At 40.1% G+C, this 27,967-nt stretch overlaps 3 protein-coding genes across 3 annotated transcripts in view; all 3 read left to right on the top strand.

Moving 5' to 3' along the window:
* sb:cb1058 (uncharacterized protein LOC394209 homolog) overlaps positions 1–12,724 on the top strand; it is a 39,331-nt gene extending 26,607 nt beyond the window's left edge. The window contains exon 4 of the transcript XR_009927902.1: positions 12,712–12,724. The gene's annotated coding sequence lies outside the window, so the exon portion shown is untranslated. The remainder of the gene's footprint in view (positions 1–12,711) is intronic.
* On the top strand, positions 313–6,679 carry batf2 (basic leucine zipper ATF-like transcription factor 2). Its single transcript, XM_062444479.1, has 4 exons — positions 313–577; positions 2,571–2,690; positions 5,516–5,890; positions 6,539–6,679. Exons 1-4 carry the CDS (start codon positions 428–430, stop codon positions 6,677–6,679), a joined length of 786 nt encoding a protein of 261 aa, XP_062300463.1. The 5' UTR covers positions 313–427.
* Positions 12,725–13,085: 361 nt separating the features above from the next.
* The window catches only part of ppp2r5b (protein phosphatase 2, regulatory subunit B', beta), a 33,749-nt gene continuing 18,867 nt past the window's right edge, over positions 13,086–27,967 (top strand). The window contains exon 1 of the mRNA XM_062444377.1: positions 13,086–13,278. Within this exon, the coding sequence (XP_062300361.1) occupies positions 13,086–13,278 (193 nt within the window). The remainder of the gene's footprint in view (positions 13,279–27,967) is intronic.

Raw genomic sequence — 27,967 nt, 5'->3', positions numbered from 1 at the left:
GCTGGTTATGCAGGCTTTGAAAAAGAAAGCATTGCCTACTACACCGCCCCTCCATTCCCCTCCTCCCTAAATACACACACCATTACATTGCAACGGGTCAGTTTAAAAGAAAGAGAAACTGAAAGCAGTCACATCATGTTGCATCATCATCATCAGCTCTCTCTGGTGCCAAACCTCCTGCTCAAAAGCCACCAGACTGAAACTGAACGTTGCTCAGTCCTGGACACACAGAGTCAACAAGTCACTAAGCAACCATCACCATTGGTTTGCAACACAGAAATATAGCAGTACCTCACCTCCGTCCTCCTGACTCATCCACAGGTTATCCCAAACCGCAGAAAGTCGCGCAGCTGCTGCAGATTCTTATATGACAGTCGGTGGTTGCACCTGCGGGCATGTTGCACCGGTGAGGACAGGCTGAAGATTTATGCTGTTGCCGGAGACCTATTCAACTGACCAGCCGGTCTGCAGCGTGGAGGGGGCGCAAGACATGTCTCCGTTATTCATGGATACCGTTTATGAATCCAACAGCTCCGGCTCGCTCTCAGCTGATTGCAACAGCAACACTGCTGGCTCGGTAAGTCCTCCTCCTTCTAATCGATCAATCTATCAATTTATCAATGAAGCAAGCCAATACATACATACAGAAATAGAAAAACACTGTAAACCTACTGTCAGTATTACAGAACTTATGAGTATATTAAATGAATGCAATAATAACAAAAGATATGAAGTAAAGTTAGGTAATCACTTGAACAAGTCATTTCATTTGAATATTTGATGATACATTGTCTTTTAAAAGCTATATCAATTAAAATATTAGCAAGTAAGTAGTAGTGAGTCACTCTAAAATCAATTCAGACTCCCTATTGAGCATAGATTATATTATATTGCATTATTCTTTTACATTTTCTTTAAGAATTAGGCATTCTGATCACCATCAAAAGAGACCAAAATGTAGTCCCAAGACTCACTTTGGAATTTCTAATACCAGCATACATTTTTCTATCTCTGAATGTCTGGCGCTGTTGGAATAGTTCATGCCATTTATCACAGCTGATAATGATTTTGGCATCAGCTCATTTCAAATTTCTACAACCTGGCTGCAGGGCACCTGTCCTCTCATATGGGTAAAGAAAATAACCAAATTAGGCTTGACATATTATTCATATCTTCAGATTTTATCCTGGGTGATAGCACTTTCTTATGTCTAGTTTTATAACAAAAAATCCTAAGTACTTGCTCTTGTTCTTGTAGCATTTTGGTATGATTCAGACTCAGTGATGGATCACTGAACTTGTTTCCTCTTCAGTGTCAGTTATAACTCAACGAGTGCTGAATTTAAAGGAAAACTGGACCTGATCCCTATTTTCATCTTCTTGTGCCTACTGTAAGTGACTAATGCTGTCAGTAATTTTTGAAAATGGTCCAGTATTGAGCAAGAGAGCTTTAGCCGGCAGCTGTACCACAGGCTGCAATGTAATCCTTTGGGGCAATTGCGCCTGATCAATGTACTTCCACTAAAAGCTCAGACTCTCAATCTAAGTATCACTACCATGGCAACAATGTTGGTAAGGAAATGAAACCATGGCATAACCCCATATTCACAGAGTATAGGGTTAGCCATAGTTGTTGCTATTTCAGTGTGTTTGTAGTTTATGAAAATTAATTGTAACATGTTGGTTGCCTAAAAAGTCTTCTTCAGCGTTTGGTTGTAATCAAAGACCCTAAGGAGTTGGATGTTCAGTTTTTCCTGTTAGTACATTTTGTTTTAATGGTTTTAAGTCTTTTTTGTTGCTGGGGAAAATTAAAAATAGTACCAGCATTATCACAGTTAACTATAGACTATAAATGTACTAACCAAGCTAGCAGCAAGCATTAAGGTCAGCTGCACCAAAAATCCAAGATGCTAAACTTGAGGCTTCAAAATACAAGTCCAACCAATGGGTAATGTCAAGGTGAATACAACCATTATTTTTTTTACAGTCTACGCTCAACTATCGTAAGATTTCCGAAAGAGACTTGTCCTTGACTGAGACTTGGTTTGACACAATCATAAAAAAAGACCATATCAAGCAAAAGGTGAAGAAAAATGTTTTATTTCTCTGTATGTAATAAGTACTTTTAGGGAACGTATATTGATGGGGTGCAGTCGCCCCAAAGGATTTGATTGCAGCCTGTTTTGTGGCTGCTGATGCTCCCACGCAATACTGGACCAGTTTCAAAAAATGTTGTCACAATTAGTCACTTAGATACGAAAGGATGGGAAAATGTGGTCCAGGTTGGAAAATACTGAAGTTTCCCTTTAACATCACGCGCTCCAACACAATAAGTTCCTCTCTCTTCAAGTCCAGGTCTGTTTATTGCTTTACTGACCTGCTCAAACTGGGAGACTACGTGTCATTTCATGTATTAGATTTGCCTCATGACCTCATGAACTAATACAGGTTTCACAAACATGCAATATAAAAAAGTTATTAATGTCTTGAAAAAGGAGCACTCCTTTAAAGGCAATAGAGGATGCCATATGAAAAGTATGCAGGGATGTTCATGAATGTTCATCTTGACAGGAAAAAGAGGGAGAGGGACCAGGGACGCAATACAGAGGGACTAAAAGACGACAGAAGAACAGAGAAGCAGCGAGGAAGAGCAGGAAAAAACAGACAGAGAGGGCTGATGAGCTCCATGAGGTTTGAAACATTTACTCCTTCTTTCTTTCCTTCCTTTCTTTCTTTCCTTCCCTCCCTACAACATCATACTGTGATTCTGTCTCACACATGCACACACAGAGGCTATGTGACTAGCGGTGTGTATGTGTCTTGTGTAATCTGGCAGAAGGCTCACAGCCGTTTCTTGGAAATGCTCAGCTTAAGAGAAGGGCTTTCACTCCCTCTGGTGAGCCCTCCCTTTCCTTTCTGCCCACTCCACACACACACAGACACACACACAGACACACACACACACACACACACCCATATTTTTCCTTTCGTGTCTCTTCCTGAGGGGCAAATTCCACAGGTACTTTCACAGACATGTGCATTACGGGTTTTATGAAAGACATTTCTGATTGGATTCCATGGAGCAAATAATGTTCTGACTCAGAAACTTCACAATGTGAACCACTGAGAACAATGCATGTATAGACTGTACACATTTTTTTATGATTTGAATTAGACATAATAATATCCTCTGTAAATATCCATTTTAAAGAGCAAAATTTGATGCACTATTCAAACAGGTCTTCACTGTCAAAATTCTTTTTTCTTAATACTTTGAGTAAAGTTTTAATAAGACATATTGTAGAGATTCAGTGTCGCAGAACACAGTCACAGATCTGTCTGACTGAAAGTCCACATTTTTTGATGATCTTTGTAGTGTTGTCATTCTGAAAAAGCTTCACCATGAGTTTTCAGTTTGGTTGTCGTAAGGATGATTAATAACAAGATGTTTGCCCGTGCAGTAAACATAAAGTTACCTTCAGCAGGTGATTCGTTTAGCTTGGCAGAATCACTGGAAACAAGGGGAAACTGCTAGGCGGGGGAAAACTCCAAAGCACTCACATTTACATGTTATATCTAGATTGATTAATTCATACAAAAACCGAAATGTCAAAACGACAGATTTTAATGTTTCCAGTCACTACATACCTCCTATTAAACCACAATTTGTCATTTTTACCCTTTGCCTTTTTAATAGAGTAAACAAATGAGATACAGTGTGTTAATTAGTGAGTTTTTTAGAGGTGCTGAAGTGAGATTAAGAAAGATTTTGTTACCTTTTTAGCCAGGCTAGATGTTTCCGTCTGTTTCCGGTCTTTATGCTAAGCTAAGCTAAGCTAATCGTCGTCTGGCTATAGCTTCTTATTTAGCGTATAGACACAAGAGTGGTATCAATCTTCTATATATATATATAACTCTTGTCAAGAAAGCGAATAAGCGCATTTTCTCCAAATTGTTTAACTATTCATTTAAGTGATCCAATCTTGATGTATTTTAGTTTTAGACCCATCACCTTTACACACAAGGATTTTTTTTAAAAGGTGGAAGGAGGTGAGGTCATTTCTTAAAATAGGGAAGTGTAATAGTTCACTGCAGCATGAATGGCTGCATAAGGTTAATGATTAACTCTGGATAATAAAATAATAGTTAACATTACAGTTTGTTTTCTAGGTTGTGCCCCCTTCAGTAGTGTCATTAATCTTATGGTACTGTACTGTGATCTATCTATCTATCTATCTATCTATCTATCTATCTATCTATCTATCTATCTATCTATCTATCTATAGATATAGATATATAAAAGGTTACCATCAGATTTTCATTAATCTGTCAAATCTGTCGTGATTTATTACTTTCAGGACTCAAATAAGATATGTTGGCTGTGTTTAACGGCTGATGTTTCTTCTGCTTGTCGTCTTTCATGCTCATTCAGGTGTGCCTCATTTTTCCTCCCACATAATATCCTACCTGTCATAACTGGTTAGATAAGTGTACGTTTACCAGTTTTGTGAATGGGTGTGTGTTTGGAGGGAATCCAGACTTTCACTTTCTCTATCTTCTTCTCTTTCACTTCTGCTCTCTTTTATTGTTCTTCAGGTTGATTTGAAGAAGCTTCGAAGTCACAAACGAGTTTAGAAGATAGTTGATGTCAGCAGTTGAAGGTTGAAAGGGTCAGTGCACGTGTTGCACGGCCGCATACAACTGTTGCTTTAAATGTAGACTTCGTGACCTTAAGAGAAAATAGCGGACACATACTCATACTGAAAGAAAATGCTTTTTTTCTCAGCATTGTTCATGCTTGTTGAATCATTGATAAACTGGGAACAAGCAATTCTAGACACGTTAAAAGTCGGAAATGTGTTTTTCTCCTTGTTTCCTCAGTTGGAGGTCTGACCTTCACTGTGTAGAATGATGTATGTGCAGAGTTTGATACCAGAAGACACCTCACATTCATTTGCTAAAAGTGAAAAGTTAAAAGCCTGTAGCTGCGCTCATGATTTGATTTAAATCTCAGAGATGTAATGTACTTACATATTGATAGAAGAAGAAGGATATGTTATTTCAAGGCAATTTAGCTTTTTTTGCAGGAAATCCATATCAGACATTATAATTCCAAGCTGAGCATTTGCAAAAGTTATAAAACATGACTGGAGGGCCCCTTTAACTTGACTTTTTTGGCTTTTACATGATTTGTAGAAAACCTCACTGCTCTCATTGCCGTACCCGCTCAGTTCCTGCTGAATTTCACTTAACAGCAATATTTCAGTTCTCCTTTGTGCTCTAGCTTCACCCTGTCGTGTTTTCTGTTAGAGGAATCTTAAAGAAGAGTGTCATCAGTATTACAGGACGTGTCAGGCCTGGTGTGATTTTATGGGAGTGGAAAGTGTGATTGCCTTTATTTGTCTTTTGATGTATGTCTTTAATCAGTTTTTATTGCTGAGGAGTTCACCTCTTAGGGATAATAAAGATAAACCTGAGTTTTTTTTTCATTTTTCCCTTTGCCCTCTTCTCCATAGGAGCTGCAGCATCTGGAGCAATCAAACTCTGCCCTTCAAAAGGAGATCGCTACATTGAAAAAAGAGGCCAGTCGCTTTACAACAGTTCTGGAGCAACACAAGCCTTTCTGCTGCCTCAGAGCATCGGGGTCTAGCTTAACCAACCGCCTCTCTGTTTCCCCATCGCCAGTTGATACCACACTTCCTCAAAACTCCTCCAGCCCTTCCAAGAACCCTCACCAGACCTCATGCTCCACTTTGACAGCTGCACCCTCTCCTTCTACCTCTGCAACTCCCAGCCTAGGTCATCACACCCATGACTGCGCTGACAACACTCAACCTTCACCGTCGTCTGGGTTGCCTGCCGAACTCTTTACCACCTCATCCTCCTCCAGTGCAATGACTGCTACTTTTTCAGCTATGGCTCCTCACTCTTTGTTTAGTGATGAACCTCCTTCTCAAATCACCTCAAGACCAAAAAAATCAGCCCTGACACAGCTGTGCACCAGTCTTATTTCAAATCCAATTTGCTCCACAGTTGCTCCTCTTCCATCTGAGCAAGACATTCATGAAAGTTCTTCAATGTCAGTGAATGCTCCTCTCCACATAAACAGCCGTGCCTCGATCCCTTCCTCCCACCCAGCTCCCTCTACACTTCCATCCAGGGAACTGGAAGCCTTTCTAATGAAACAAGCCTCTTTTCAAGCTGCTTCATCTAACATGGTGCCCCCTTGCTCCCATTTAAGACCTCCAGCGGCAGAGAACGCAGGTCTAGCAGCACAACGTTTCCCAATGAATGTGCCCCAGCTTCATCAATGTCAATTCAGAGGAAATTCAAAAAATTCAAGCCCGCCATGTATTGTTTTACCAGCACCTATTCAAGATCCTGCTTTACCGTTTCTCTCGGTTTCCCAGCAGACAAACCAGATTCCTTCCCCTGCCTCTGCTTTCACATTAAAGCAGAGTTCCGGCCATCAAATGATACCTACTACTTCGTCTCTGCTCTCCCTCCTCACTGTCCCCAGTCCTCTTAACGTTCCTCAGACTACCTCCGGCAGCTTGGCTAGACCTCTCGCTCAACCTGCATCCTTGGTGCCACCTCTTGGTGATCCCTTAAGTGATCTCTCCCTTTCTGAGTTCCTGGAGGTCAATGATTGGATACTAAGTGGGACTAGCAACCTGTAGCAGTTCAATCAAACTCTGTGGGACTCAAAATCAAGTGGTAACACATCACAGCACAGAAGAACACCTGATGATTGAGGCCTCCAAAGTGCTACAGTGTAGTTTGTTAGGAATGAAAAAACTGGTAACACCAACAATGCCAAAATACAAGCTGTTATGAGTATAAACTGAAACACTTGAAACATTTGACAATCAGATGTTCTCATGTTTGGAAACCTGGCATTAGAAAATGAACCAAGAACTAAACAAATGTCTGGGCTGTTACCAATATTCAGCTTTTTGTCTCTTAAAGAAGCACTCTGGTGATTTAGTAGGGCACTTCTATAAAGTTGGGGCACTCACAAGAGAAATACTTTTAAAAAGAATGGTTAAAATTGAAGCAACGGAGGCAGAGTTAATTGACTTTTAAGCTCTAGTGTGCTTTAAGAGACAGAAACACTTAATCCTACATTTCCCACGATGCACCTCTTATGTTAAACCCACTCTGAATGTAAAGCCAACATCTTAAACTCTACACCTCCACTTTGTAATGTAGGTTTCCTGTTTCTGTTATGAGTTTATAGACTGAGTTCTTCACAATGACATCATCAGGGGGATATTAACTCACTTGACTCCTCCAGCACAATAGACATTATATATCTGTTTTCACAGGTTGAGTAAGATAAATAAACAGTGGAGTTCCCCTTTACTGATGGTAAAAGGAGCCTTGCTTAAGTTACAGGGAATCCCAGGAAATCTTAAACTCTTCGCTGGATAACAGGCCGAAACTCCAATAATCAAGCAATGTGAGACTCCATAATTGACAAGAAAGTGCAACAGCAAAAAAAACTAACTTTTTCAAATGAAAGAAAAACAAAGGAAGGAAGCTTTATAGCTTACAAAAGACGAGATACTGACTCAACATCTAAAGCTTATAATTTTAGATAGGGTGGGGGACTCACTTCCTTGCAACTTCACAGAATTGCCATCTGAAGAAATTTCCATCTCAAACCGGAGCCGTGAGTCTGAATAATGTGCCAAAAATAAGATTCAAGATTCAAGAACTTTATTTGCCATTTGTGCTTGCACACATAGGAACTTTTGTGCAGTTTGTTCAGAGAGTCAAGTCAAGTTAAAATTTAAAAAGACACACAAGAAAGACACATAAATCCATAAAACACATACCCATAACCACACAGCTCCGGTTCGGCTGCTTATGGTAGTTTAACTAGAGGAAAATGCATTTTTTCATTCACAATGGAGACATATGATCAGACACACCGTCATAAAACCTCTGCTGCTATTTCAAATGTATTTATGTCTTACAATATTTGTATCCAAGACAAAATTAACATCAGTCAATTGCTGAATAATTTTTTAAATATATATATAATTATTTATTTTTCAACAAAATTGATTTATGTTTTTTCTTCTGCACTTCAAATCATACAATTACCATATTTGTACTTGCTGCAAATCATGCCCCTATATGATACATTGTCAATTTATTTTTGTTACCACGCTTTTTTTCATAAACCAGACTTAAATGTAAGGCCCTTGAGCCACTGTGTCAAATGATACTTTATATTTTCATATTACTAAATACACATGTTACCATAAACAACCCTTTAGTGGGTTAGTCCAGCCATGAATTATGTAGACTTACAGTTACTATATGACCAAGTCCAGCCAAATGTATGTGTGTGTGAGATTACATGTAATTATGATAGCTTGCAATAATGTTGTAAAACTTGTTGTATAGGTTTCACCAGTCTGTATTACAAACTAAGCTGTTTTAACAAGTGGTATACTTTCAATTGCAATGATCTGTGTAGGGGACATGGTAAAAGGAAAATGTGATGAGAAAGAAATCATAAATCATTTCATTGCTTTCCTTATAGCTAACAATAAGAGGATAAAGAGGCTGCTTAAACCTGTTGTAAGAACTACCGCTGTGTTTAAAGTGTGCATTTTCTTAAGGAATAGCAAATATCGCTGCGCTTATATAGCATGATTGCATTAAAATGACGATTTTGTTTTTTTCAATTGATACTATTTCTTCTTTTTTTTTATTTTGCAGGGCTGTAGTCAGGATTTTTAGATAATATTACTGAATACTGAGGTCATATGTGTAGGTCCTGTAATGTATCCCACCCCAGACACAAAAACAACAAAAAAGGGTCTCTAAATTTTTTTATTTTATTCACTTAACTGTTCATTTATATGCACACACACACACACACACACACACACACACACACACACACACACACACACACACACACACACACACACACACACACACACACACACACACACACACACACCAAATTGGGGTGCCTCCTGAGCCCCAGCCACCCTTATATGTTTACCTCTGTTTATTGAATATATTTTCATATATTGAGTCCTTAATTCCCAAATTCTCAGGAAACGCATATGACTTCACTGTTGTCAGCAGTAGCCACGGCCCTGCTAATGTGTATATTACTTCTCTTTTATATTGTAATTGTATATCATATACATACATATAGGAAGCATATGGGACTTTACTCTATTAGCTAATAATTTAGTTAATTAATTTTGTATTTATCATAGATGAAATTAATATATTTATGTTGCAACTCAGGTTGTAATAAAGAAGTTAATGAAAAATAAAAACATTTTGCTTCCCTTATTCGTTTGATTATTCAATTCATATAGGAAGAGAGAAAGGGGCGCAGGCGCACAGTATAACTCTCGCCCTTGTTCAGGCTATAAGAAAACACTGTGCGTGTGTTCATGGTGAGGAGAGCAGTAAGCAGGATCAGGTCTCACATCGCAAACGCCATCAAAACACACTCACTGCCAGCCAAGGTGTGAGAGACAAGCGCGTGGATAATTGCGGTTTTGAGTGTGCGTGTGCGTGTGTGTGTGTGTGTGTGTGAGAGAGAGAGAGAGAGAGAGAGAGAGAGAGAGAGAGAGAGAGAGAGAGAGAGAGAAGAGAAGTGGCTTAGCAAACAGAAGAATAATGTATGGAACTTGATCCTTAAAGCCAAGTACACACACACACACACACACACACACACACACACACACACACACACACACACACACACACACACACACACACACACACACACACAGATGCGCGCTCACCTCACATAGGAGGCGAGGAAGATGGGGGAAAAGGAGGGGAGGAGGAGGAGTGGGGGGAGGCGGAGAGTCAGACAGGAGCACTGGTGGAGCGGGGGGGGGGGGCGAACATTTGATAACGGGATGAATCCATGGCCAGAGGTTTGTCAGAGGTGACGGAGTGAGAGCGGAGCGGCGGGACACTCATGACGCATCTGCTCATAATGACCCGGGTTTAAGAGGCAGAGACGGGCCACGTAAATAAAGACAAATAAATAAATAAATCCATCCTATAGCGTCATCCGCAGTGAGGAGCCTCACTCCTCTCTCTCCTTGCACCACCTTTAGGCTGGAGAGCCAGTGTCAAGACAGTCAAAGGGAGATAGGAGAGCATCCGGTCCCAGCTTTATAAAATAAAACGCTTTTTATTGCAGCTGGCAGCAAAGCTCTGGAGCATCTTCAATGTTTTTTTGTTTTTTTGTAATAACCATCATTTTATATTTTTTGGGAAGAATGACAAAGGAGATAGTGGATCAATGTTGAGGATATAAAAAGTAACTGCTGTGAAATTAATTATGAAGAAGAGGCGGCACATTATGTCCACAGCTGCCAAGATGGAGAGAAATGATGAGGCACAATCAATGTATGGAAGAGATGTGCTGAAAACAGCATTACATTAGAACAGACTTTTCGATTTGTCATGGGAGGAAAAACACTGGTGTTCCTTATAACATCAAAGAGGTCGTTTAATTGAAATGTTGCAGTATATTCCAGTGAGCCAGGACTCTGAAACTAAAGCAGTTAAATGGAACCATGGCCATCATTCATTTTAGGATTTACACCTGTGTTTTTGATACTGTGACATGTCAAAATAGGTGAAACAGCCCTATTGGTGCCTTATTATTCCTGCGATAGTGGACAGGAAAATATTAAAAATGTACTATATATATATATATATACTTTTACATACACAGATGAGAAACTGAGTTTTGCAGACAATGTTGATTTTATATGTAAGAAAGCTGGTCAGAGACTGTTTTTAATAAGGAATCTGAAGGGTTTGGGGATCAGTCTTGTTGTTTCTGAAAGTGTTTGATAGAGAGCATCCTTGTCTGTAATATATCTGTCTGACATGGGCACTTGACTTTAGTAAATAGAAACAAGCTGACCAGGATTGTTAAAACAGCAGGGAGGATAGCAGGCCACCAACAAAATCCATTAAATGACCTTTACAGCACAGCTGTACACAAGAAGGACCTGTCAATCACCTCTGACAAAACACACCCACTGTACCCTGAGTTTGAGTTGCTCCCTCCAGTGAGAAATGCAAACGCAATTCATGTGGTACATAAATATTTCAGTGTAGACCGTCCAGCATGGGTATGAATACACTGATGTACAACTGAGAGGTCTCTGCTGTGTTAATGTGATGTTTTTATCTTTTGGACATGTTTGTGCTTATACTTTCCTGAGTTAGACCAATGACAATGTTCCTGCCTGGCCTGGACAATAACGTTTATTCTATTCTATTCTATTATTTTCTATTCTATTGTATTGTTTTCTATTCTATTCTATTCTGTACTATTCTATTCTATTCTCTCCACTTCTATTCTATTGTATTATATTCAATTATGTTCTATTCTATTCTATTCTAGTGTTTTATTTTCTATACTATACTATTTTATTCTATACTATTATTTTCTATTGTATTGTATTGTTTTGTATTCTATTCTATTCTGTACTATTCTATTCTATTCTCTCCACTTCTATTCTATTGTATTATATTCAATTATGTATTCTATACTATTCTATTCTATTCTATTCTATTCTATTCTATACTATTCTATTTTATTCTATTGCAATCTATTCTATTCTATTGTATAATTTTCTATTCTGATTCTATTTTATTCTATTGTATAATTTTCTATTCTATCCTATTCTATTGTTTCATTTTCTATACTATACTATCCTATTCTATTCTCTTCTTATTTTGACAGACAGACGCTCTTATTTCCGGTGTACTGGCTCACTGCGTGCGTCTTGACGCAGCTCTCTGAGCCTCTAGGACGACCGGATAACGGGAACCGAGAAGGGGGACAAGAGCAAAACGCGTCAGTGTGACAGACATAGACGGGGTGCTATTGTATAATATAGGCCTTAAGATTTTTTTCCTCTCCGGGCTGCCGCTGTGGGGAGGAGAGGCTGCTTGCTTTTTATTTCTCTTCTTGTGTGTTTTTTTTTTTTCTACCCGAGGAGGTGGAGACAGGAGCGGAGGGCGCAGCGGGGCTCGGTGTTGCATCGGCCGCTGCTGGCTGAGGACCTGCACATGTCGGCGCTGTGAGGGACCGTTTGTTTCCCCGCCCTGAAACGATTGGAGAACGGCAGGAGGAGGCTGTGTGGAGAGATGCAGAAGAACAACATCATCATCAACCTGTGAGAAAAAAAGCAGAAAATAATAGTCAGGTGCGGTCAACAGAGGATCCGTTAAAAAACGAGCCAGAAGGACAACAGTGATGCGGCAGCCGAGGTGGGCCCAGATTGATGATTTTATGATATCATCACCATCATCCACCGCCAGGACCCATCACTAATTTTTACTGAGAAGGAGCCTCATCGATGAGAAGGTTATATGCTATAAACTGACCCGGAGTGTTTGTTTTTTTTGATGTGGATAAGCAGGAGGAGGATCATCTGTGCTTGATTACATTCATTTTCCCTTCTGCATAAGGAGCTATATGATCAAAAGGTTACCAAACATCCACATTTAGTCTGTGTGTGTGTGACGCCAGAACAGCAGCAGAGAGACGAGCGTGTGTGTGTGTGTGTGTGTGTGTGTATGTGTGTGTGAGGAGACGCGCCTGTCTGAGCATCATCTGGCTGTGCAGGCTCTGCTCCTTCACGGGGATGATACACAAGCGATTTTTCATCTGTGCGTGAAAAAAAAGGAGAAGATTCAGGGATGCTGCTGCCGATGCTGCCATTTCCAGTCCGGCTCTGATACAGACAGCGAGGCGCACAGCACGGGACTGGACATCCAGAAAATAGCTCTCCTCTCCTCTCCTCCGACTCTGCACCTTCTCCCCCCTGTATTTCTCTCCCCTGTCCTCCCCCTCCTCCTCCTCCTCCACCTCTCCAGAGAGTCTATTCATTCTGATCAATTGATAATACATCTGTGATTCAGATAGCCACCCACTCCTTCATCCTCTCTTCCATTCACCCGTACATCCTCTTAAACGCCTCTTTACGCACTCGCACGCACGCACACACGCACGCACGCAAGCAGTAGCACCACCACCATCACTGCCATCTAACAGCCATCATGGAGACGACCAAGCTGCCTCCGTCCAGCCCGTCCTCGCCGACCACCAGTTTCTCGGTGCCCTCCGCGGAGAAGGTGGATGGCTTCCCGCGGAGGTCCATGCGCAGAGCCCGGCAGAGGAGGTCCCACAGCTCGTCCCAGTTCCGCTACCAGAGCTCCCAGGTGGAGCTCACACCGCTGCCCCTGCTCAAAGGTGAGACACTGATTTATTGTGGCAGCCATCCTGTGGGTCAATGTCAAGAATACATTATAGTGATACCACGAGGGATGAAAAAGTCCAGTAAGGTCACCACCAAAGACACCATTTTCACTTTATGTATGTCATCTTCATTATTTAAACATCAGATGAGTTTACATAACACACCTACTGATCCATACTGTGGAGAAAGTCAATTTATATATAATGTATTTTCTATGATAGGTGTCCACTGATACATATTGTCTTTTCTGTTTTGGTCTTTTCTGACAGAGGTGATAGCAGCGACTTTACATCTTAATATCTTAGATTCTTCACAATTATTTAACGGACAGAGTCAAACTTACTTTTCAGTGTGTATTTGCATACTAGGCTCCTTAAACGATCAAGTTTTCCATAATCTACCAAATTACATAACCCTTTCAATGAAATGCCCTTATAATGAACAGTTACATAGCAGCCACTTTTACGAAATGATTGGGAACATTTCCTGGCAATCGATGGGAAACTAAAGGACCCATAAAATAAAGTGTTCTTCCCATTATTCATTCATCTGCCAATTACATTCCAGAGACATTTTGTCCTTTTTTTGTCAATTCTGTCAATCATCCACATTACTGTACGTTGCCTCTAACAGCTTTACATTTCAAAGGGCATGTTTCACAACAGCCTTCTCACACTAACGCAGTTTTCTTTCTTATTTTTTTTCATAATAATCTGGGTGAATTTTACATTTTTGTGGTTTTCTTTTTGAAGGATGGAGAAGAAATGCCCAGAGGTACATGTTCAAATTCATGTATGCAGAATAACTGAGCTAGACTCACTCATGCACACACATAAAAAATACAATACAAACTCTTAAACAAAAATACATCACATAAGAAAGAGAACCTCTATAATTTGGATGTCCTGACATTCAGACCTATATGACATACCTCATAAAGGCAGTTGGAGTTGCACTTCTTGCAGGTGTGTTGTTGCTATAGCTCTAATCCCAGAGCTGCTGTTACTACACAGAGGCCTCTTTGATCTATGGGAGCTTGTTCGATATGATCTCAGACTGAAGGCACAAGGCTACAAAAGACATTGGACCCATTTTCTTTCATTTTCCAATACAGTGTAGTGCTGTCTCCATCTGCCAGACCACTTCAGACTCAGGGCTCCACCTGCAGACAGATAGACAGGCCTGGGTGGGGTTTGATGTGGTTAGAAACAGAGTGCAACCACAGCAAAGTAGCCAAAGTTAGATTTGATTTTGTTTGTTTCTCTAAGGCAAGATAGGGATGATCCGTGGAAATGAATCAAGCAATTTATTAAGAAAAAATGCCGTACTTTTCATGCTTGCACCTTTTCAAATGTGACAATTTTCTGCTTTTAAGCGTTTTATATTGTTTTTAATTGAATTTCATTGGGCTTTGGGCTATTTGGTTGACTAAATAGGGCATCACATTGGACTCTAGGAATTCTTAACCCTGTTTTTACCTTTTAAACATTAATAAATAAATCTAAAAATGAAGTGAGAGATGAATCCATAACGAAAATAATCAGTAGTTGCAGCCCCAGAGTAAGCATCTGCTTGCACAGTGAATGGTTCTATCATGAAAAGGTGTTCATTGCTGATAAAAATTACGTCTCAGGTCTCTTCAAAAACCCTGAAAAGACATTTCCTTGATGAGACATTTTGTGTGTACTGAACACATGTCAAAAGATGTCCAAATATATATTTTTGAATCTCATCTTTTGGTACATTCAGTTAAAAAGACCTCCCCTCCATGTTTTTTTATGCTTGTTTCCTCAAGAGCTTCTCTGTATCTCCATCTGTGCTTCATCCTCACCTTCAGTGTCTTCTTTCTCTCTCGCCTGTGTGTACAGCACAAGGGCACATTGTATGTCCTCGTATATGCCTCTGACCGCTCTTTATAAGGTTAGTCCTCTTTTATGTCACCTACAATCTCTTTCCATTAACCCTCTATGAAGAGAAGACCTTTCTGCTTTTAGAGATGGTGCTCCCGTGTTGACGCTCTGTACCTCATTCCCCCACCGTTGATTTCCTCTCCGGCCTGTGAGTGATGGGCATGTGCGCCATGATGATGGAGGGTTTTCACTTGTGACTCCATGACACCCCTCAGTTCAGACCTCTCTGTGCAAACGTCCTTTAGCCTTCATAGAAACAAGTCCCAGTTAATACAAGGCTGCTGCACTGCTGCGGCACTCTTTCTGGATCCCTGGAGGAACTGATAGTAAGATCCTGCAGCACAGGCGCAAGAGAAAAGCCTGGTGTGGGGAAGTCTGTAACGGGCAGTATGTAGGCCAAGTGTAGACAGACTTGTGGGTGTTTTGCCCTCCAGGGAATCACATTCCTATTGTTAATTCCAACCGCTTCTCCTGTTAATGGCGACACATCTCTTCCACTTTAAAGCCTGAGGAATGCTTCATTCTCGCATAGTTTCAAGCTGACGATGACACAAGATGGACATATAACAAAGAAGCTGCTGGTGACTTTAAGTGGGTTCTTATGGATCCATTTTGTTGTTTGAGGTTTTATTTTTCCTATTTCCAGAGATGACTAGCCAAATATGTACATTTTTAGCACAGATGCAATGGAGATTAATAGCAGGAGATGTTTAAAATGACTAGTTTTAGATATTAGTCTCAGAGAGCAACAGCCTCATTGGTCCTAATTTGGACCAATTTCAACAATCAAGACAGGAAGAAATCCATCATAGAAGAGAACATTGTAACATCATAGAAGATGCTGATTCCTGCATCAAGAGTTGACCAGGATGCATCTTTGCAGACTTGTTATCAGTAGTGTTTGAAGCATATTGGCCTTTAAAAAGACTTTTTACGTGGAAAGGAGAGCATGGAGAACTCTCTTTAGTGCTGGTTGAAAGGCATTGTCATATGTGGCAAAATTTCAGTATATTTTCTCTAGTTGGCACCAGATGTACAATAAATGCAGCCCTTTATCCCGGAAAATACCTTCAAATTCGATGATTCCGCACCTTACAAATTAACATCCAATGCCAACATTTAGAGTGAGTGCAGGACATTAAGAGTGTGGTGGATGGGTGTGCAGCGCGTCTGACTTTTATGCTCTAGACCAGTGTTTTAATGTACACACACCAGCAATTATTGTACCAGTAACCACAGTCTTTACCTATAACCTTAACCATACTGTGGGTGCTATGCATAGATATGGAAGAAAATTAGACTCTAAAAAATGCTGGCTTTGGGAATCAAAAACATAACCTGTTTTTGTGCAGTCCTTGTCTGGTGTATTCTTATATAAACAATTTGTTCTTGGCATTACTCAAAATGTTTTTAGTGGAGTTTCATGACCTCATTGTGTTGTAATCTCAACTCATGCATTCATATATAATGCTTTAACATTAATTGTTAGCGGGCTTACTTATTATTTGTGAAAATCACCCAAATTAGAATTACATCACTCGCACAGATTTCCATTCACTTGGAGCAATCTTCAACCCCTGTGCAAGCACTGATCCACCATTCTGAAATGTCACCGATCAACACATTGACTTTCCTTCCAGTGACTTTCAGGGTTGCTGTTCTGTAGTCAGACACTGACCTCCGAACCTTCAAGAGTTTCCCTAAAGGGGATTAGTGTCACGGCATAACTGTGTTACTAATATTTCCTGCGCTGAGGTGAGACGTACCAAAGTTGCTGTAAAGAATATCTGAAGGATTTTGTTCAGTAAAGAAATAATTGAGTGATACAAGAATATTGTTGACATTGACATGATGACTAATAAAAAAGCATCAGGCATGGTCAAAGCAGTCAGTGAACCCACAGATGACGGATGAAGGGTACAGAGCTCCTATAACCCCTTTTACAGTGTCTTCATGTTTGGCTACAGGCCTGCAGCATGTGTGCATACTCACACACAAACACATGCATGAAACCTTTCTGGACGCTGTGTTCTTGGACCAGTTTTAGGACTTCAAAGTTGCCTGCACTCTACCGCAGTGTGCAGTTTATTTCTATATCAATGGATGTACTTGTTTAAAACATGTGATTTATGAGTGAGTTTTTGCTTCAAGGTCTAATTAAAAAGAAACATAGCACTCCTCTCAGTTTTGTAAGATTTAAACACCTTTCAGTAAACAGCTGTGGTCTTAATGTTACTATAAGCTATTTAGTATGAAACGAAGATGAATCCCTGCCTTTATCACTATTGAACAGTTGCTCCATTTCAGGTGCTTTTCTTTGTTTCTGGGTAAATGTTCCCCGTTAAAAAAATTGAGCTTTAATGTAAGTACTGCTGAAAATTTCCGACAGGGCCCCAAATGAGATGATGATTAAGTTATAACTGAGGCAACAGGCCTCAATAAACTTAGTGTTTCTGTGGGACTCAGGCAAATTAAAATATTTAATATCTGCTGTCACACAGTAGGCAGCCACCAGATGGGTATCATGGTGGAAGTCTCTCTTTTCCTCTATCTCTGCACTTTAATCTTCATGTTAAATAATGAAATAGTTGAGGATGGTGTCCAGTAGAGATGACAGTTCTGGAAACTGGCCGAGTACAACTAACTGGCTGCTATCTCTGTACCATTAGATATTAGATACCGTAAGATATTAAACTGAATAACTTTAGGTTTTGGACTGTTGGTGTGCTTTGAGAAAGCCCACCATGCTTTAGCAAACATTCACATTTTTACATTTTTGTCATTTGTCTAACTAACTATTGAGCTAGCTAAGTAGCTTTCAGATAAGTGTCCTGCTAAGGTGGCAAGACAAGAACTGTTGAAGACAACTCATTGATTATCTTTGGATAAATCTGCCAAAGTAATGTAAAGTCGATCATGCCTCACAGCCTATCACATAAGAAGAGAAGTTATTTGTCGCAGCATAACCAGAGTGGATTGCTAGGTTGGTCCTTGGCTCTCCTGGTTGTCCTCCTCAGTGTCTTCAGTTACACTGCAGCTCAAACCAGAGAACAGGCTGTTAGCTCAGCGCTCCTCCCCAGCTGCGATGCTCTCCCCTGGGGCTACAGACACCAGTCAGGCTCCCAGTCACAAGTGCTGTGCTGTCGCTGGCAGGCTAACCAGACTAAGGTCACATTCCTGCCCAACATCTAGTCAGCAGATAAACAAACTTATGATTAGCATTTATGCCTTGTTCACACAAACCAAAGACAATTTCCATGAATGTGGTTCAAGATGATTTTTAAATGACTGAACCTGTTATTTCTGCCTTTTATTAGTAGATGATCTTGCAACCATGCAAGGCAGCACCAGATTCCTTTCTTTTGACCTTGGGATAGGCCTGGCCACAAATCCCTCTGTCGTTTATTTGTAGATTTTCCATCTCTTCCTTTGCTGCTCTCTCTGTGATTTGTGAAATGTAAAAATGTCTTTTTAAATAAATGTTACGTATACATTCAGTATGCACCACATTCAGACAGTGCTCAGCTAGGTTTGCATTTCGGTTTGACGCATAGTAAGTATGAGTCATACACGTGAAAATATGATCCACACATTGCTCCTGTATTTGTGAAAAAGTAACCATCTGAGGAGTATGTCATCACCACAGGTAGAAATATATTTAAGGTGCCCACCTCGTCAAAGATGTATTTTTCTTCTAGTTACTTCAGTCGGATGTTTGATCACCACTGTGCATAATTACATATGTGAAGTTTGACACTTCAAAGCTGTTTTCACATTAATGTGCTAAAAGTGAAAAGTTACTCTCCAGTTTTCACTCACCAAATATCTGACTTAAGGGCGTGTACAAATGAGCAGGACTTGTGACATCACAACAAATTTGGAGGCAATTCTGGTCCAATATGTAACGTAAACAGTGCACAAACCAGTGCACAAACACTGAGATTTGCATATTCATCGACTCTCAATTTTCAATGAGACAGAAATATCACCATCATGGATAGAAATATCACTATTTTAATTTAAAAATATTTTCACTGAGGATAGAAATCGTATCACATGGTGCATAGAAATGCTATTACCAGAAGAAATGTAATCCGGATAGCAAATTACCATGATAATGGATGTAAGTTCGGGAATAGGTTTGACCTCTGTGGGTTTAACTATGCAGTAAATCAGTTATTCTATTCTGAGCTGAGTCAGGATGAAACCGTCCTAAAAGCATTGTAGTACTTATTAAGCTCTGAGTGTGTCTTTGTGATTGTGCAAAGTTAAAACACATGCAGGACGATCATGGGACGCGTTCTGGTCTATCTTGAGATCTTGGGGAAGATTGTTGCAGCCAGCAGCTACCTCAGCAGGAGCTAAGAGAGCAAACACACAAAACACTTTCTGCTCAGCTCGGCCCAGCGGCACATCCTGCCGGCTTGTTTTGTAAAGCTCAGATTGCATTTTTGACCATAGCAAATGTTATAGACCTGGGCTGACAGGACAGGAGACCTTATACATAGTAAAGGTCATGGCATGCCTCTTTTATTAACTCAAATAATCCCACAATGTGCCTCATATTCTAAATTTGAAATTAGGGCATTAAAATGTATCTGTATTAGGAAGTCACAAGATGATCATACTAAAACTATTCCTGTAAACCGCATGTCACGAGAGGCTCTACTTTTATCGTCCTAGTTAAAAGAGAAACGGAATTTTGTCAGTCTCACAGTCTGATCTGGAAAAACAGCAGCAGATGAAGTCAAAAAGTGTGAAATAGTCCTTTTTTTTCTCTTCTTTTTTTTTTTTTTTTTTTTTAAATCACAGCTGTTTCTTACAGTCAACTGTGGTGCTGGATTTCTTCTCATCAAAAATGGATGATAGTTGTTTATTATTATCTCCCACACCAATGTGAGAGCAGCAGAGCCGCAGAATAGCAGCGCGCCTAATTGCTGTTTTGAAAATGAATCAACATGCTGAGCTCCAGTTTGCTTATCTGGGTGCTGAATCCTCAAAACAGCTTTAAAAAAATCAATAAGAAAACACTCGCATAAAGTAATTAAAAAGAGACGTTTCGTGCAAAGAATATTCAGCATGCAGACTAGCGCAAGCGTTGCTAATTGCTGCTTTGACCATGCAAAAAAAAAACCTCATACAACAAAATAGCCATGCATGATGTTTTCAGTCTTTGACGTTTCAATAAGTGGCTTCCAGCAGTAGTAGCTTTACAAAGAATTGCTGAGTGGCTTGAAATAACTTTGTGAGGCCCTAAAGGATGTTGTGTGAGCTTAGTGTTATTGTTAAATCTCCTGTACCTGCACGAAACCCATCCTGCTGGTTGGCGTTAGCATTTAAGCATCTTTAAAAGCCCAGAAAACACCCTGAAGATACAAGACAAGCACTACAGACAACGTAAGTGAATCAGACGTTGTTGCACAGAGGAACAGATGGTGAGCTGAAGCTGAGTGGGCTCACAGGAAGAAGTAAGAGAGATTGTAGGTAAAACGGTATCGTGAATAATCAGGTTATGATCCTTATTGCAGGCCATCTAATAGTAAATCTTTCTTTCATAGCTTTCAAAGAAGTGTTTCTGGCTGTTTCGCGTCTTGATATGTGTCCGATGTTGCTAGCAGCCCACTTGATGCTGCTTAACAGGTCAAAGTGGGCTTTTTTTTGCAATCCTCCTGTTTCCAGGGACTGATGGGAAATGCATAATGTTCCCACTGCTGTCTGCTGAAGAACAAAAATACACCGCTGCTAATGTTTCATAATGCACTCAAAAGTGGGCCATTTTCACTGCTAACAATGAGCGGATTAGAAGGAAAACATGCCTTCAGACATATGCGTTATAAAATCTTAAAGACCACGTCATGAAACAGAATAAGGTGAAGGAGATTTAAAGACACACTGCATGAGCCTTATGAAGCTTATGAATGTGATAAGCTATCCAAAACCTCTTTTTTAATTGAATAGAAGCATTTTTTTAAACATCTCGATCCAGTTGCACTTGTCTTACCGTACCAACAAATCCTTTTATTTCAATAGAATCAGAGCAATACATGGATTCACTGGTGGGGAAGAGGTAAATTCATGTGAATCTTTCCCATCTTTTATGCACCCTGCTATGTCGGAGTATAAATTGCTCCTAAAAGAGGCACAGTTTGATATGACAGGCGTGGCACAAATACAGGCTTGGATAAACTGAGTGAACCTATTGTCCCCTTAGCAACCAACCACATCATTTTTGTCTAAGTGGACCTTAATTTTAGACCAAAAAAACAACAAACAAACTAAAAAAAAAAAATGCATTAGCTTGAATGAGGAATGCTGACAAGGCTTATTAACCGCTTTCGTTTGCAATAACTCAATAGTTAAATGTAAATTCTGCTGAACAGTATGGGCACAATTAACAATAATGGAATAGTGTTAAATGCTAAAATATATTCTAACAATAGCAATAGTAGAGAAGAGCCATAAAGTCAGTGAACTGAAACAGTAGTATTTACACTATCTGACGTTTGCTTTCTACTGTAAATACTTGCAGTTTGAACTGTGTGTAATGAGAAAAATAAATATTGCAGCATACTGTGTGTAATCCTAACAGACAAATGCCACAGACATAGTGATTCATGTGGTGAAAGTGACCTCAAGCTCCTGTTTCCCACCATATTTTAGGTGTATTTGCTTGCTTTAATATTGCTTCTGTAGGCCATAATGTGAATATTCTACTCTGCAATATGTTAACCTGCATGAGAAAATATGGCATTTGTGTGTTTTCATTTTTCAAATCTGTCCAGCATGCTTGTGTATCAACATTAGGCTGTAATAATGGATGTAGGAAGCTTTGTTGTAAATATGCTGTTTACTGTAAAACAGTCACCTTCTCACAAAGATTGTGTGTGGGAGATTGAATGACTGTGTGTGCATGTGTGTGTGTGTGCGTTTGTGCGTGTGTGTGTGTGTGTGTGTGTATATGGAAGGGAGAGGCCAGCTGGATGGGCTTGGTATTGGGTTACAGAAGGCATGGAGTAGTTTTTGCTCTATGACTGTCTCAGATCAATTAAGAGGGAAAGAGGGAGAGAAAGTGAGGGGGGTGATGAAAGAAATGGAGTGGATGAGCAAAGAGGAAATGAGTGGACATTAAGCTGACAGGTGGAGGAGGAAGAGTGGGAGGAGAAGCGATGCCGAGATTAAAAAAACAAAAAAAAAAGAAAAGGAAAAAAAGAAAAAAGCCAGAGGATATTGCAGGAGGGAGGATGTAATGAAACAGCTAGCGATGCAATAACCACAACCATTGCTGTGTCACGGAAAAGAGAGTTGGTTCTTAAAGGAATATGCTGATACTTTGGCAAATAAGCTCTTTGATTGAATCACCACAAGTTTCACCTTTATGGGTGTTCACTGTTAAATATTCTCTCCTGGCTCCGTGGTAGCGCGGAGCTAAGCAAACAAAGAAAATCAAATACTGGACAGGCAGAGGTGACGGGTCGTGAAGCAGTCTCAATTGAAAATGTTTCAGTTGGGATGAGATATCGGAAGCAGAACATATGAGAAAAAAGTGTGTTTTGTTGTACATGCTCGTCTTAATTAAGGACAACGAGATGGGAGATTGATTTTTTTTTTCATTTATCACATTTCCTTGTCTGTGACGAGCAGCAGCAGCAGCAGCAGCAGCAGCAGTAGCAGCAGCAGCAGCAGGATGGTGACGTGTGATGTTGCCTGTACGCTGCAGAGCAAACCGACAAATTATTATTCAACAAGTGAGCGTTACAAAGCCGCTAATCAAATGTTGAGGATGTCTCCAGCTGGGATAACCGTCTCCCATATTTGTTTACGAACTGTCTCCAATTTGTGTTTGCATTTCAGGCTGCAAGTATTGCTCTCGGAGGGTAATATTAATATCTAACATGCCTGCTAGTCATTGGGTCAAGGATTTTTTTTTTGAAAGAAGAGGACAAATATCCAGTAACTCAAACAACTGTGAGAGTCTGGCTTTATTGTTCCTCATAGAATCTATTTATTGATAGTGATTCAGCTAATTATAGGGGGAGTAAACGACAAAAATTACAGCCAGTGCATCACGCAGCTATGAACCACAGCCTGTAACACCCAGACGGTCTCTAATCATTATGCTGTGTGGTGGAAACATGTATTATTAGAAACATTGGATTATTTAAAGATAGGCTTAGCACGCCTCTTAATCTTTTGCCATGACTTACCCTCCTCTCACAGCTTTTGTCAAAGAGAGAATGGGAGTTTTCTGTCTATGCATCCATTGAATACAGGAGCATAAAGACTTTCTGCCACATTTTGAAATCTGCGGCCATCACAACACAATGCTGTTGTAAAAGGTTTTCAGATACAGCAGCTGTCACTTTCACTGTTAGTCAGTCATGAGTTTTACTTCACCGATTTGTATGCAGCTTTAACTGAAGGTCCACTCACTAGCTTTTTCAGAGCTTTCGACACCATCTCGCATTCTTCATTCTAAACCAAGGTTGTTCAGTTCTCCCCGCTGCATAAAACCACTTGTCATCATGTGAACACACATCATGTGATAACTTAACCATGAGTGTGAGATGCAGTTGAAAGCTCCCCCCACATAAAAGGCCAGTAAGTAGACTTTGAAACGGCCTAAATTGATTTTTCTCCCTTGGTAGGCAGTGGAACAAGCTGTAAACACAACAGTGATATATTATCAGAGTACAGTACAATCTAGATATGACTAACATGTTAGCAACGAGGTTGATAACGCAGCGACTCTGAAGATACTAGAGGCCGTAAAAACAAAACAACTTGCTGAAAAACGCTCACACAATCTTCAGAGGTCATTTGATCCATTAATAATATAAAAAGATGATTAATGCAGCTTTAACCTTACCTCAACCTTGTTTAGCTGCCATAACTGTGATCTTTCTCTAAAATGAACAATACTGTGGTTGCTATTTGCAGGTGTTGTAGAAAGAAATTACCGTAAAACCTCAACAGCAGGATTGTCCGTCAGCATTTTGTCAGAAAATAGAGTTAAACATTTTGGTAGCTTGCGCCCTTATAATTACATCATTTTTTTGAATTTAGTGTCTTATTTTCATTATTTTAGGGAGTGGAGTGTAACAAAATGTAATGACTTGTTCCTTGGCTCAACACCAATTCGTCCACCAAATGTCATAAAAATCTGTTTGTATTTTGGCTAGATCTGCCGCTGTCAGACAGTGAGGCTAACACAGACACATAAAACACCACATCCTTGACAGAGAACACAAACATGTCCAAAAATGTGTCCGTTTCTGTCAGCCGGACGCACTTGATTATCAGCAACAGACTGTACATACGACTCTATTTACATGTTATATGCTAATAATGCTCAGCCGCTCTCATTACCCATTCTCAGTACCATCACCAAGTGACAACTTCCGAGTATTTCCTGCTCTAATTTAAAGCAGCTGGATGATTCGTCCTGTTCTTTCGTGGCAGGTACATTTCCGTTTTACTCCTCAAGTCTTCCTGAAAATCTGACGATGGGTGACAGGAGGGGGATGTATTCAATCACACCTGATAACATCCCACCCCTCAATTTTCCTCTCTAATCACTCTGTTTATGAGCAGGATAAGGGATAACTACGTCCATGTTTCCTTGACAGTTTGTCATGATGTGGACAGAACATGTGTTATTAGGAGGATTAGATTATTTAGAGATAGACTTAGAGCACGCCACTTAAACCCCTTACCGTGATATTTATACTGCTCTGACTTCCACACTGCAACTCTGTAGCTCCCTTATACTATTTATAACTGTCTCTCTCTTGCTTTCCTTCTTTATCTGCCTCTTTCTCCCTTTCCCCACCCTCCCCATCCGCTCTTCCTCTCTGCGTCACTGTATCTGTGCATTGAGCATGAGTGTGTGTGCTTAATGACAGAGGTGCAGAGGCGGCTCGGATGCTAGCTAAATCAGAAGCTGTCCTCTTCGCTTTCTGTCTCTCTCTCTCTCTCTCTCTCTCTCTCTCTCTCTCTCTATCTCTCTCTCTCTCTCTCTCCCTCTCTCTCTCTCTCTCTCTCTCTCTCTCTCTCTCTCTCTCTCTCTCTCTCTCTCTCTCTCTCACACACACACACACACACACACACACACACACACACACACACACACACACACACACACACACACACACACACACTAAGCCCCAAACAGAATAACTGTTATTTAAAGACTAGAGCTGTACTCGCTCATTTACTAAAAAAAAAAAAAAAAAAAGGCTTGGAGAGATGGATGGGTGGAGGAGAAGGGATAGATGGAGAGAGTGAGGGTGTGAGAGAGAGAAGAGAAGGGAGGCACCTAGAGATGGAAAGATGAGAGGAGGAGGAAGAGGATGATGTCATCTTTTAACCCTATACCGCTCCCCTCGCCTCCCTCCTGTTTCCTCCCGAGATTCTCTCCCCTCCCCACTCTTCCCCTCTCCTCTCTTCTCCTCTCCTCTCCTCTCCTCTCCTCTCCTCTCCTCTCCTCTCCTCTCCTCTCCTCTCCTCTAGTCTCCTCTCCTCTCCTCTCCTTTCCTCTCCTCTCGTCTCGTCTCGTCTCCTCCCCTCTCCTCTCCTCTCCTCTCCTCTCCTCTCCTCTCCTCTCCTCTCCTCTCCTCTCCTCTCCTCTCCTCTCCTCTCCTCTCCCCTCTCTGTCGCTCTCCAGCAGCTCTATATTTAGATTTGTGCAGCTGTGTATATGTGTGTGTTTTGTGTTTTGATGCTGTGTGTAAGTGTTTGGCACAGCTCATTCTTATATGTTGCTGCTCCTTTTACCAAATCCACCCCGCTCCTCTCGTCGTCTTCTCTCGCTCTCACCATCATTTCTACGTCACTTGCTTTTTTCTTTTTTTCCCCCTACTCAACGTTTCAGGTTGCATTTGTTATCTCTTCCTCCCCTACATGTTTAAAGGATCAGTCTGCTGATATTCTATACTCTATATTTGGCTTACAGGCAACAAATCCCATGTGCAGACCCAAACTAACAATCAATTGATCCTTCTAACAAATGCAGCCAAAAGTCTGATGTAGCTTCTTCCTCTGTGCTGTAGTTGCCCAAAAACTAACACTGTTGCACTGGATGACATGTTCTTTAATTGCTATGATCATGGTGCTCTTTAGTTTATTTTGAGTTAAGTCCACACACACCCTGCTGCTTTAAATAATCACTAGTTCACCAAATGTGTGTTAATCCGCAGCTGAAAATAGTCCCCCAACCAATGCACATTTTTTGTTTTTTTGTTTACCTAAATACTACAGTCCCTAGCTGTCTTAATTAATTAAAACTAGATTAAATTATGTACTTGTGAAGTGTTTATAAAAATGTATAGTATGTCTTTACTAGGAATGATTGGTGGTGAGGCTGAGTGCCACAGACAGAGTAGGGAAACCAGAAAGTAATGAGACGTGTGTGTTTTCTCATGGGATTTTGTTGATCATAACAAAAATACAGCACTTTGCCAGCTTTATTCTTCATACCTAAATGTAGAGCTACAGATTGTAGAGATTGTTGTAGAAATCGTCCTTTTTATGGCGTTGTTGTTACACTGCGGCATATAAATGCAATATTCTGGCATTTTAAACTCTCTGTCTCTAGAGGATAAAGCTCAGACATTCATATTATTTGGACTGTTTTAGAATGCACACACAGATATTAATGAAAAACTGGGAGGATTCAGGTTTCAGCACATTTGATATACTGCTCCAGGGGAGAAAAATATGGGTGAAGTGAACTTATCCAATCAGGGATAGAAGGTATGTTTTATTGAAACACACATGAAGAGTTGCAAGCTTCTCAGTGTAATATCTAGTAGACTAAAGGATTTTTTTTTTTTTTTACTCTTTCTCTCTTCAGGGCTGGATAACTATTGTTAATGTTTGCCTGTAGCCCAATGAGTCTTTGTATGTAGAAGACTTGACATGCAGGATGGACTTCTGCTAACAGCTAACACGTTTATGTCTTTGTCTATTAATGAGAGACCAACCTGCAGAGCAAATTGTTTAACTGAAGATATTTCCGATGTAATTTAATCTTATATATCATGACTTCCACTGTAACACTCGCTATGAAGTAAATAACTTGCTCTTTAGCTGATAAATGATCACCAGCTAGTTAGCATTGCCTGTCTGCCATTTAGAACTGGACAGGAAGTGCAAAGCATTTGTAGGACTGTTTTTGTTGTTGTTGTTGCTGAAAACAGCTGACTGCACTTATGGGAGCGGTGAGAGTGAACCAAAACAGTAAAGCCGGGGGCTGTTAAACCAAAACAATTAGTGAAAAGACATAAATGCTTTGTAGAGTTAAGGGGATCTAGACAGTCAGGTGATAATTCCCTGTGACTCATTTGGCATTACATTTAGTCATTATATCCATTGTTAATATAAACATAAAGTAAGAAAATGTGACTCATTCAGATAGCTAGATTCTAACTAAAGAGAAACTACACACAGAAACGGATTATTTCATTATTCTTTGTGGATATACATTTAGATTTTATATCTCCACATATGAAGAACTGCAGAAAATCAAATACAAAGCTCTGACCACCATGGATTATATAACATTTTAAATCAGGCTTGTATACCCGCCTTTCTTATTTAGCTGCATTTATATTATTTCTTCAAAAAGAGATAAAAAACCTCAACCTTTCAGACCTTTTGACATGAAATATAATGAAATATAATGCATTTAGAGTTGCATTTTTTGGATCTATACAAAATCTATGTATATAACATATTAGTGATTCAAAACTCCAATGACTCACTTCCCATGATT

Source organism: Scomber scombrus, chromosome 23, assembly GCF_963691925.1.
Source record: "Scomber scombrus chromosome 23, fScoSco1.1, whole genome shotgun sequence".
NCBI classification, from domain to species: domain Eukaryota; kingdom Metazoa; phylum Chordata; class Actinopteri; order Scombriformes; family Scombridae; genus Scomber; species Scomber scombrus.
Note: the sequence above shows the minus strand (reverse complement) of the source record. Positions and strands in the feature narration are given on the sequence as shown.

Bases quoted from the DNA above. Each gene is read 5' to 3' on its own strand.
- batf2 (XM_062444479.1), top strand. From the start codon at position 428: ATGCTGTTGCCGGAGACCTATTCAACTGACCAGCCGGTCTGCAGCGTG. The intron at 578-2,570 runs GTAAGTCCTCCT...TCATCTTGACAG, and splicing joins ACAGCAACACTGCTGGCTCG to GAAAAAGAGGGAGAGGGACC. The intron at 2,691-5,515 runs GTTTGAAACATT...TCTTCTCCATAG, and splicing joins GGGCTGATGAGCTCCATGAG to GAGCTGCAGCATCTGGAGCA.